The sequence below is a fragment of the Corvus cornix genome, chromosome 14 (genome assembly GCF_000738735.6).
Source record: "Corvus cornix cornix isolate S_Up_H32 chromosome 14, ASM73873v5, whole genome shotgun sequence".
Classification (NCBI taxonomy): domain Eukaryota; kingdom Metazoa; phylum Chordata; class Aves; order Passeriformes; family Corvidae; genus Corvus; species Corvus cornix.
Window position 1 is genome coordinate 1,188,710 of NC_046344.1, and position 12,376 is coordinate 1,201,085.

Sequence of the window (12,376 nt, forward strand, 5' to 3'; positions counted from 1 at the left end):
TCACAGCTACACTTTGGAAGCACAGACTTCACTAGGAAAGAACCAGCACAGAAAAACCACCATGCTCAGATATCCCAAACCTACCACACACCTCCTGGTAAAATATTGCAGGTTTGCCAGTAAAGTTTCAAAACTTGATCTCATAAACACAATTCATTATTTGCTACTTATTGGAATGCCTTTTTAAATAACTGGCTGCTTTTTATCCACTTCTATAAACCAGATGTGATTCTCACCAGACAATAATTTTACTGCCCAGGGGTCTTGGTGGGAGCAGGGAAGTTGGCAGGATCTAAATGGCAAAGCAAGTTTTGTAGCATCTTTGAGAAGACTCCACAGAAGGCTGCCATCATAGAGAAGTCCACATGCAACTCCCCTTTCAGTTTGCTTAAATGTATAGGTGTACGCACAAGTTGCTTTTAAATAAAACAACATTCTGGTTGAAAACCCCAACATGTCACAGCTGCAGCAGCTCCTGAAAGAAGTGGGGATCTCCCAGCTTTGACTGAAAGAAGGGCAGGAGCAGACAGCAACAACTACAGGAGGGAAGGTCTGCAGCTGCGTGCTCAGAGGGGAGCGCTGCCCATGGAAATGCAATCACACAATGGGGACGTGACGTGCGGTGCATCCTGCAAAGCAGCCAATCCACGAGGCAGAAAATAGCAGCAGATCACGAGGAAAGCAGCAGCACAAAATGAGCAAAGCAAAGGGGAATTCTCTGTGAATTTTGCTTCCAATCCACCCTTTCTGTGTGCACAGCTCAGCTGGGTATAAATGAAATATATTGAATCATTTTCACTAGTAACTGATGACTGGAGTAGAGCAACTGATATATTCTGTAAAAAGCAGTAAACTTGCAGAAAAGCCCAACAAGCATTAAAAAACAAACCAACCCCAAAAACCAACTGGAAATTCTTATCCAAGCCCACAAAGTCCACAGCAGGATCCATGCAAATCTCACCAATTCAGACTCACACGACTCATCCACACTAAACAAAAAAATTCTGTTAATAATCAGAACCAAACCCTCTGCTAAAGGGGCACACAGTATCTGCACAGCTCTGCAGCCCATTAAAGGCAGTCCCAACCATACAGTTTGATATATAATCAGTACTTGGAACACAAATAGCTTTTTCATGCCTAAATGCAGGTCCACACAATCACAGGTGGCATTTGGATATGCCTGTGTTTGAGAAGCAAATGCACAGAACGAGGCAGGGTGAAAAGGGAATCAGGAAGAGAGGCATTAAGGATGTTCTACAATGGGTAAACGTAATAGTGAGTTAATAACATACAGATGACCTTTAGTAAGGAAATTGCTACTGAGCCACAATAATTTTTCCTCAAATAAACTTTGGCTCTGGTTAAAGCCGCTCTGTTTCTGTTTAATCCGAACCTTTGGAAGGAGGAGTCACGTCCTGATTTCAATTCAGTCTCACAGTGGGCACTGTTTATCTTTGGGGTTTGTGTAGGATATTCCATAACAGGCAGCTCCAACATACACCCTCATTCCCAGACCATTTCTGCAAGGACCAGGATGCAAGTGCTCCTCATGAAATAAGAGAAGTTACCATGCACTCAGGTCAATGCAACTGGACTCACAGCAGGAATGGGTTTTTTTAATCTAAGTTGCCACTGCAAAAAATTCAGAAAGTGAGAAAAATCCATATTCTTTCAAGAGTAAGGGCTTAAACTTGCAGTTTTATCGTCCACTCCTGAATTTCCAGGACAATGAAGTGTCTCAGAGCTGCCAAAGGGAAAACCTAGGGCCAGAAAATAAAGGATGGGTCATTAACCACGGGCATTTAGATGTTTGCTCTTCACCAATGAGGACCACAAAAACGGGTTTTCCCTGGGGCATGGGTAGGAAGGTGAGGAAGGAACAAACTGCGTTCTACGTTACACCAATGTGTCAGGCCCATGAAGAAGAGGCAAGATGGAAAGATCCCAGCTGAAAACTTAGATCTATTTTTAAAACACTTTCAGACTGCAAGCAGGGAATACAATAAATTGATTTGTTCCCAAATTCAATGCATGCATCTAAATGCAAAATATGGTGATGTCAAACCTGTTTTTCATTGTAGGGGTTTCCACTAAATACAAAAACCTCCTTTTCAAAAATAAGAGAAAAAAAAAAAAATAATGAGGGGTCAACTGGCATACACAGATCCCTGAGCACTTAAAAACATACCCATTAAACATCTTAACACCAAGTCCAAACTCTTACTCTGCTCACACATCTAACTCCAGAGACCATTCCCTATGTCCAAAAATGATATACAGATATAAAATCATAAGATCAACACAGTGAAAACAGAATTCTTCTTTGGTTTCTGAACTCTGAGTCAACATGGGATTATTTCCACCTTAAACATGCACACACCAAAGGCTTGTCTCTCCCATTCATCAGCAAACAAAATATACCAAATCTGGCTCTTGCCTTTTACTTTCTTTTCCACTTCATCTTCCAGCCCCTTGTTCCTCTACAGCCTCACTTTCTCCCCCTTTCCTCTCAGTCACATCCCCTTGGGTCCTCTGTTTCTCCCTATCTCCTCTGTTCTCTTTGTCCTCCTCACTTAAATAATTTCTGTGCCCCCTCACCATTTTCCAACAAAACCACCCTGGAACCACAAAGCACTGTCACACTCCCTGGCACCACTCTGGGTCCACGCCAGCTCAAGAGGAGCCCGCAGCATTTTCAAGCAAGCAAAGCCTCATCTGCAGCTCGTCCATCAGCATGTGTTAACAGGCATCCCTAGAGACCACAGGTTTGCAGCTGCCACAGGAGATGGTGACTTCACTGATCCTAAGGCACGGCAGCGTCCAGGTGTCCCAGCAAAGCAAAGCTCCTTCTCTCCTGTGTCCTCCTCTCTGGTGCCTGCTGCCCCTCTCAGGCTTTACCTCTGGGAACTCCCCTTCTCTCAGCACTAGAGCAGAACAGGGAGACCCTAACTGCACCAAACCACGCGGAGCTGGATGGAAAGATGGATAAATGGCCTGGCCTGGGGTCCCAGGGACCTTCCCAGGGCTGTCAGCATCCACAGGTGAAGCCTAAAGCACAACAGGGTTGGAGAACTGGGTTGTTTTTCTCCAGAGCATGTTGTCCTCTGCTTATGGCCATTGCAAGAAGTTACTGTAGGGGCTTTCAGATGGAGCAGGACCAGGGGGAAACAATACAGGCTGGAGAGAGCATTTCATGAGTCCAAAGGTCTCCATGTTCTCTGCCTGTGGCAAAGTCCAACTCACCTGCAAAGCCACCATACACCTGAGACTTGAGACAGTAAGAACAGGGCTTCAGTGCTCACATTGCCCCTTTAGCCACACAGAAGAACCCAAGAGTCAAAAACTATACCCTGGTACAATCATTGCACACCTCAAAACACACTGGCTGTCCCTTCAGCTACTCAGCACACCAGATAAGCTCTGAATCGTCCTCTTGCCACAAGCCCTGCTACTTGTTCCCAAGATGTAATTGCTCCTGCACTGATCTCTCCACATCCAATACTGCAGCCTCATCACTGTGCTCTCCTGTGCGTGATGCTTTCCTATTTAGCATTGATTTTGTTTCCATTCCCCATTAATTGCAGGTGAATCCATTTGTGACCATATATCAGACTCTTAAATACACTGCTCCACACTTTAAAACCACTCTAACACATCTTGAACAGCTCTACTTTTATTGCTTCAGTATTAATTACCATCCTGTTCTACCTGAATTCAAAAGAGTACGTGGACAAGACTGTGATTTAAACGTGAGAAAATTTATTTCATACAACACCAAGACATGAACCTTCCAGAGCTGACACAGAATAACAGCACATACTCACAGGAGTAGATAAAATTACCTGAGTGTCTCAGTGCCCAGGGACCAAAGCCTGAACATCGTATGATGCACTGAATAGGCCTCTCCTGTGCCACAAGTTCTGGACACACTGAAGCCATATCCATCAAATGGTCTGCTCCACAAAGACAGCCCAGCCCAGCTGACAAGGCAGCCACTGAAACACCAGAGAGCTCTGCTGCCTTCTGGGTTTCACTAATTCCTCCATGGGGTCACCCCTGTGCTGCAGATTCCTGACTGAGAGGAGGAAGACTTCACTGACTTCCTTTGTAATGGATTTGCAAATATACTAACCAAAGCTCCAGATAAAACTTGGTGCTGTGGTTCTTTAATGATTTGAGAAGAAATTCTGAAGAGTGCTATGGAGATCAAGTCCTGCTAAATGAAACTTTAAATGAATTTCCCCTTCAGAGCACGTAGGAGCTATGCTTTTTCATCTGCCTGTGTGATAACCACCTTCATGCTAGGATAAGAAAGTATTTGGAAACAACCTCATCAGCATTTCAGCCAAGTTGAAGTGCTCCAATTCCAAAATGAACTGGTCCATTTGAAGAGGGAAGAGGACTGAAGATGAAAGGCATCTTTAGAGAAGGGGGCACAGCTAAACCAGTTATCAGCTTGCTATGCCAGCTTAAAAAACAACTTCTGTCTTACCCATCAGAAAAGGTTTTTACAAAGACTGACCTTGCTATTTAAGTTAACAGAGCTGCCCTTTCTCACCATGCCAGGAGAAGCCTGCATTCCCACCCTCATTCATTCCCTCATTCCTCCTGCTCTCTAACTGGCACCCTCTGAATGTCCCATTGCAATTCATATCAACACTCTCACCATAGCTGAGCAGTCCTATTCCTTGGTTAAAACTAGGAAATCATGCATCTAAACTTACAGCCAGGCTGGAGTTTGAGCAGGAAAAGGTCCCAGGATTTCAACTTCATCTTCATTTGTTTGACAACAGCTACAGTCGAAACACTTCTGACAACAATTTCTGCAAGTCCACCGGCACAGCAAGAGATCCGAGATTCGAGCGAGCAAACCCTGGAGCCATTGGAAACCAAAGTACAAGATTACAACCCATCAACAGCTATTGAGAAAAAACATTCAGCTGTATTTGTGTTTGTGTTTCTGCAACAGAACATTAAGAACTATATTTATTTCATCTATACCAACAGACAAGTGCTGTGCAGTTACCAGCCCAACGCCACTGATGCCATAACAAGGCAGGAAAATAAGCATTCTCTGCAGGTATTTTCCCCTCTAGTGGCAATGTATTATTATGTAGGTTGGCAAGAGGGTGATTTACAAAGCACTATGGCACAGCAATATGCTGGAGTGGAAGCACGTGTATTCCTCCACACACATCAACAATCTAATAGATCAGCAAACACACAACAGAAGGAATTAAAGCAGAAGGTAAGTGAAAGCTTTGATTTAACCCAGCGAGGATCTATTTAATTAACACAGCGATGTGAACGCACTTCATCCCTGTAGATGTACCAGTAATATCTGTACAACCCATACACACAGAGCATTACAGCCCAACAAACTCACCACTAAAATGGATTAGCCAGAGCACACTATCCTCATGCTTCCCCTCTACTACGATGATTAATTTAATGAAGAACTTTCAATGGTATTTTTTAGAAGAATAGTTGACCCAGAAAAGTCTTGAATTTCTTAGGTTTCCGTGGTGGCTCTGGCAGCACCACTTTTAACAGCGTCAGCTCCCCAACTGAGTGGGCAGCACCCTGTGGCCCCATTTCCATGCCAGACCCACAGCCTTACCCCCACACTTCAAAGCTCTGCTTTGAGAGGAGCAGAGAGCCAAACCTCAGCTCATTTCCCACCCACAGCAGCCCCAGCTTCACGAGAGGGCTCATTAAGCAGCACAAGGGCACTGCTCTGTGGGCACAGAGCGAGACACACAGCTGCAAGGGCACAGCACCTGCACCCAGGGTCACACCGCTTTACAGCTGTATGTGACCTTGCAACGTTCCTGAGAAACTGAAGAAATAAAGTGTATGAGAGATTCTCCACGGTTATCTCCCCAAAATACTCGAGACATTTGCAGTATTCGTGAGTGCAGACCATGTGGAGGGGTTTCCTCAGAGGAACCTGATCTGCAGAGAAGACTTCACAGGAACAGGGCGTTTTGCTACAGTAAAACACACATTTTTTTCCATGAACAAAATCTGGACATTGCAAGCCAAAAAATTACCAGCCCAAAATGCAGTGCATTACTTATATCTAGGACATCAGTAAAGAGTCAGAAAATACGACACAATCCTCTCAGGATGGAGCGAGGAGACAGAGCGGGGAGTGAATCATCAGATTAACTCACCTCATTTATTGGTTCCAACTGTCCTTTTAGACATCCAGGGTGAAGCAAAGGGGAACAAAATGAAAAAGACAAAAACAAGTTAGCAATGCTCAAACAACTTTAAATTTTCTGCCATGACATGCCCCAGCCTGGGATGAGTTTGAATTTCTGGCAAGACAGTACCTTGTAGATGTTAGAGGAAGAAGAGGTCTGACTGGGCATCAGCTTCTGCCATTTCCAGTCCTTCCCCACAAAGCTCCCTCTGCTCCTCCTTTCCCAGGAGCAAAACTCCCAAACCCATTTTGAAGCATGAAAATCCTGCTCCTTGCTCATGGGTATCACATGTAACCACTTATTTTGTTTTCTTTAGTAACCTGCTTCTAACTGCAGCAACTACTTACTGCTGACAGCAAACCACATCCAAATTTTTGGGTGGAAAAAAAGGCTTTTCTCCATATTCAGCCCATATCAATGCAGTTCCAATGCCAACTCATTAAGGCAACATTTCTAGGAAGGGGTGCAGACTGAATACTCTCCATTACACACACATCACTGGGCTCCTTCAGCCTCATCCTCAGATGTCACTTGAAGAACACAGAAGACAGAAGTTAAAGGCTGAAGTCCCACACTCCCATTCAAAAATCTGCACTGCAGCCACCTCCCCCAAGGCACAGAGAAAATCTACAGCAAAGAGAGAAGGCATCACAAACCAGTTTTTCATTCACAAAGCCACCCCTAGAACATTATCCTTGACCCATTATCCTACTCTTCCAAATGCAGAAATTGGTTCCTAGCTTTATGCTCATGACAGGACGAGAGCAGCCTTTTCTAAAGAAGCTGGGATGCAGAAGTTGCCTTTAGTTCCAAGAACTCTCCCATGGACCATGTTTTGGTGCAAGCCCTCCTGTGAAACTTCTTGGAAGCCAGTGCTTCTCAAAAAGGCCACCACTTGTTAGAAGCAGTTAAAAGACTAGAAGAGCTGCAGCGCAACGAGACAAGACACTGATTACAGATACCCATGGGCCAACTGTTTAAGAAAATTCTGAGTGGTTAAAAGGGCTTTATAATTCCTTATTAATGCAAAGTTGCAGCCAAAGCGACAGTGTTTTAGCAGAGCTGCAAGGAGGATATTTAAACTGCTCTGAAACAAAGCGTCTGGATCGGTGCCACGCGATTGAACGCCGAGCACATGTCATGAGAAGAGAGGGCTTTTCCAAATGGCCCACAGGGACACACGGCAGGCTCACGTCAAGCAGCCCTCCTGGTCACCATCCATCACAGGCATGTGAGCCCACCCCTGTGTGCCACCGGCCCCGAGGGCACACGCAGCCATCCCACAGTCCGGTGACAGAGCGAGCCTGTGACCACCCACAAACGGGAGGGCAGGGATAAGAACTGAGTGTTATAGCGCTGAAGAGGTAAACAAGTCAACAGCGCCATACAGGGCTGAAATGCGGGGGCCCATGAAAGGAAAGCAAACACGACCACCTGTTCAGCTTGCACCCGGCACGAGGGTCAGGGCTGGGCAAGGGCAGGGCTCTAGGGAAGGCTGCCCCAGAGGCTCTGGGGGATGCCCCGGAGCACGGCTGCTGCGATGTGCTCAGCAACCCCTGGAGAAGGGCTCAGCCTCCAGGGTCGGGGAGGCACCATCAGCTCTGCCACGTCATCCCAACTGGCCGAGCAGACAACAACCCAGATGGGAGTCTCCAGCCACGAGGGAGCCCTCATCAAGGGCGAAGTTGGGGGCTGGGCTCCATCGCCACAACCTGTTGCAGGGCCCCCGGGTGGGGGTTTCCTGCTCCAAGATAGCACAGCCGCCAATCCCAGCCAGTTCCACAGACCAGTGGCAATAAACCACCGTGGCAGGATCCCCAAGGATGCTGCAGCAGGGTGGGGTCCTCAGTGGTCACAGACCGTGTTTTGCCCCCGCAGTTACACCCCAGGAAAGGCTCACAAGCTCCATCGGCAGTGGACACCGCAGCCTGAGGACAGTGCGGTTCCCTCAGCCACACATCCCCCACCATCGCACCATGATTGAGACGCCGGTGTGGGGAAAACGGGATGTTGCTGCTGTCTTGGTCCTCACCCGGGTACCCCCCGCTTTGTACCCACGGTTCCCGACGGCCGTGCTGCTGAAGGCCTGCCCGGCCCCCCTCGGGACCCCGCCGAGCCGGGGGCGTCGGGAGCCCCGAGAGCCCCGACCCCGCAGGACACCTCGGGCGGGTCCAGCCGCGGCTGTTCCAGCCCCGACGCCCGGGGCAGCTCCCTCGGCATCGGCATCCCCATCCCCATCCCCCGAGCGGGAGGGGACCGCGGGGGCACGGCGGGGCGGGCGGAGAGCGACACGGCCCCGCGGGACGGCGGGCACGGGCGGCGTCTGTAGCGGGGTCTGCAGCGGGGTCTGCAGCGGGGTCTGCAGCGGGGTCTGCACCAGCGCCCGCCCGGCTGGAGATGCCCCCCCCGCTCGGGTCCATCGCGAACTGGGCGGCTGCACTCGGGGTAAGGGCTGGGAAGCGGGCGGCTCGGGGGTCGCTCAGGGTCTGAACAAGCCCGGCAAAAATTCAGCCCCACCATGCTGGGAGAGCCCATCCGTCACCGCGCAGCCCGGGGCTCCCCGCAGCCCAGGGCGCCAGTGCCCCCCCGCCCCGGACCGTGCCCAGGCCGGGGCGGCCCATCGCATCTCAGTCTGCCCGCGGGGTTCAGCATCCTCCTCCCTCCAAGAAGTCCTTGTTGTGCGGGATCGGGACGGGCTCTCACGTCCCCGGGGCCATCCCGCTCCCCCAGTAAAGAGAGGCCCGAGGGCTGCTCGCCAACCCCGCGGGCATCCTCTTCTGCCCCAGTGTCTCGCTAGCAACAGCTGCCGGCCCCGCTCCTGCCCCGGCCCCGCCTGGCCCCTCGCCGGGGGCTGCTGTCGCCGCCGGGAACTCCTCCCCAGAAGTTAACCCGAAGTTGAGCACCCGCACCGGGCGCGGAGCACGGGGGGACCCACCGCGGCACCGCACCCGTCCCGCGGACCCCCGGGGACCCCCCCGTCCCCCGGGGATCACCCCCGGCCCGCCGCGCCGCTCCCCCGCTCCGCACGCACCTGGATGTACGCCATGGCTCCGCGGGGCTCCGCGGGGCTCCGCGGGCGCGCACGGCACCTCCCGCCGCGCGGCCCCACCCGCGCCGCAGCGCGGCACCGCCCCGGGCGGGGGACGGGGGCGGCCCCCGGGCAGCGGCGGCTCCGCGGCCGCGCAGGCACCGGCAGCGCGGGGACCCCGCCGCCCCCGCGGGCGATGGGGCGGGTGGCGGGCGCGGGGCCGGCGCTCCGAGCGGGCGGGCAGCTCCCGCCCGGCCCTGCCCTGCCCGCGGAGCCTCCGCGGGCCCGCAACAGGTCCGCCGCAGCGCGGGCGAACACTGACCTCCAGAGGGCCCGGCGCGGAAATTCAGGGATGCGAAGCCCTCCTGGCCCCCGGGACGCGGCGCGGGAGGTGCCGCTGGCGGCGAGGCACGGCTGGGCAGGTGCGAGCGGTGGCCGTGGCTGATAAAGCGATTTCACAGCAGCGCTTTCCCGAGAAGAGTTCGCTGGATGAGGAGACGCACCTGAGTTTCAAGACAGATGCAGCTGTTTTGTGAGCTTGGATGAACAAAGTCAAAGCATACAAACTCACACCTTCCCCAGCCGCGATGAGGAGCTGGAGCGAGCAGAGAGCTTGTGACCCACAGACCTCAGTGAGCATCGTGTCCCTGCGCTGATGTGTTGGGTCCAGCCAGAGGCAGGGTGGGAGGGAACGCGGTCCAGCAATGGGCAAATCCCACCACGTGGGTGGTTGGACCTGGAGAAGGAGCAAAACACTCTTGAGGTCAAACTCTTGGAAGGGAAAGCACAGGAAAAGTGGAGCTTTTTGGCCGTTCTCTTGATCACTTGGTGCCACCCGAATTGGAGGCTTCCCAGCATCCTGGTGCAAACAAAGGCTTCTGCCCTCGGTTTTGGAGGAAGCTCTCAGGCTATGCTTCTGGCACCTTCCTGGTACATCGATTCACCCTAAACCCTGGGTAGAGGCAGAGAGGCAGCAGCCACATCTCAGCCCAGCCGGACGGTCAGGGCACCTCCCTGACTCACAGCAGCTCTGACTCACCACATCTCAGTTTACTGTGGTGAACGGGGCAAACATCTGCTCTGGAGAAGGGGACACTGCAGGTTCAGATATTGGCCAGCCTAAGAACATTGGTGACTGCTGCTCCTTGTGGTAAGGAAGGAGCATCTGGGGCAGGATGTCTTTGGAAAGCTCTTGCATTACTGATCTCGTTTAATGGCCCATTTAAGTTCTCATTGAATTCAATGAAAAACTGCCGCTGACTTCCGTGGGAAGGGCCATACTCTGAATTTTAAAAAAAATGAACTTTCTTTTTCCCCAGGGAGAGCAGCTACTGCTTTAGAAGAATAATTATCACAGTGGAGATAAGCAAGTAAAAGCCTGTATTGCTTACTTGTCTCAGGCAGTTTTGAGCATATGATTAAGTGGTGGTACAAGTTATTTGTCAATTTTTGCTCTGCAATTCTTTTTAATTCCACTTCTTTCTGAGTGCCAGTGTTTAAAATGTCAACCTTTACTTTGAATATTGTTGCTCTTTTCACCACCGCCTTGATGCAGCTTGCAATAACCAAACACACAGATTTTCTTTTTTTTTTTTTTTTTTCTTTTTTTCATGTTGCAATATAGTGGAGAGAGGCTTAAGCTTTCAGGCAGTTTTTTTGACTCCTTAAAGGCAGAATGCTGTGAGTCACAAAACTGTGGCAGGCACTACACAAACATTATGTGCATGTTTGTACTTATTTCTTTGAAAACTTTTAGGGAAGAGAAAGATCAAATGCTGCATCACTTCACAGTGACTTTTTTTGGCTGACACATGTAAGAATTACAAGCCAAAAAAGAAGAGCAAAAGAATGGGGGGTCGCCAATACTATTGATTTTTGCATGAAAGGAATGCCCTCTTTTCCCCTTCACATGCTGCAGTTGCAGCTTGTAGCACAAAGCCATGAGATACATCTGCTCCCCTTGCACACTCACACATATCCGTGCATTTAAGTGCCTTTTACACCGTGGCATGAAGGCTTTTAGATGATGTTCTCCCAGCACACACATTCACTAAGCAAGCACAGCTCTAACCCAAGGAATATGATGGATTCAAAACAGTAGACAGGTGGTTATTGTAAAATCTAATTTCAAATCTGCATATGGCTGATGCTCTGATTAAGCTCTGCTTCTACAGCACTCAGAATAAACAGATCCATTTGACATGATGACAACATAACCTTTGGATGTCCTTTGCTGTGCACGCTCTGTGTCTGATAAGACACATTCCATACTTCCCACATGTAATGGCTCTGATGCAGATGGCGAGGCTTGCAAATGCAGAATTTTTAAGCAGAAAACAAGGAAATGAATCCTGCTTTTGCAGAACATGATTTTATGGCAGATTTCTATTCTTACTAATACACACTGGGAATAACATCAGCTACATCCAAAGCACGCACTCGAATCATTACAACCAGCCCAGCAAGTAGCAAAATCTACCTCCAGCACAGCAAATCAGTTCAGCAGCTTCTCAAACAAACCAAACCAGGGATGTTGGTATTCAAAATGCCATGCCATGCCCAAACCCACCCAAAGACTTTCAGCTTCTTCGTGCCTTAAAGTTAAGAGAGAAAAGCATCACTCTGAAAAAGTAAAGAAAGCAAAGGAAGGCAATCTGATGGCTATTTCAAGGCATTTTCATTTAAATCCTCCTAAAGCAATTGACAGTGCTTTCTGCTGCAAGGGGAAAGCAAGAAGAAGAGAGGCTATACAAGGTAAGGTGAGGTGTCTTCCTCTGCTGTTCTTTTGCCAAGTCCTTATTATCACCACTTGAGCCTGCTGGAATAGCCAGCTACCACTCTGCCTAAAAATAAGCTTCTTATCTCCAGATGTTTTTATAAATGACAAGCCACTGTAGCTGGTGCTTCCCCAGTGCTGTTGGCAGCTGATAAAGGTCCAGATTCTCTTGCTGTTACAGAATTGACTCAATTTCCTTGCAGCAGAGTCCCTCCAATAATGGTATCTGCAATTAACTTTGCAGAACCACCTTTAGTAACATGTTTGTCTCTTTACAGGCTTCTTGGAAATGCAGTTTCTCTCCCTTTGTGATTTTGAGGCTTTTTTCTGCCTTGGGTTTGTACCCTGAAGAGGCAAGTC

At 49.7% G+C, this 12,376-nt stretch overlaps 1 protein-coding gene across 1 annotated transcript in view; it reads right to left on the reverse strand.

Moving 5' to 3' along the window:
- The window catches only part of SYT17 (synaptotagmin 17), a 35,685-nt gene extending 26,366 nt beyond the window's left edge, over positions 1 to 9,319 (reverse strand). Inside the window, exons 1-3 of the mRNA XM_039560483.1 lie at positions 9,244 to 9,319; positions 6,180 to 6,197; positions 4,728 to 4,876 (exon numbers count right to left, since the gene is read on the reverse strand). Coding sequence (XP_039416417.1) covers positions 4,728 to 4,876; positions 6,180 to 6,197; positions 9,244 to 9,258 — 182 coding nt within the window. The 5' untranslated portion in view covers positions 9,259 to 9,319. The remainder of the gene's footprint in view (positions 1 to 4,727; positions 4,877 to 6,179; positions 6,198 to 9,243) is intronic.
- Between the last annotated feature and the right edge of the window lie 3,057 nt (positions 9,320 to 12,376).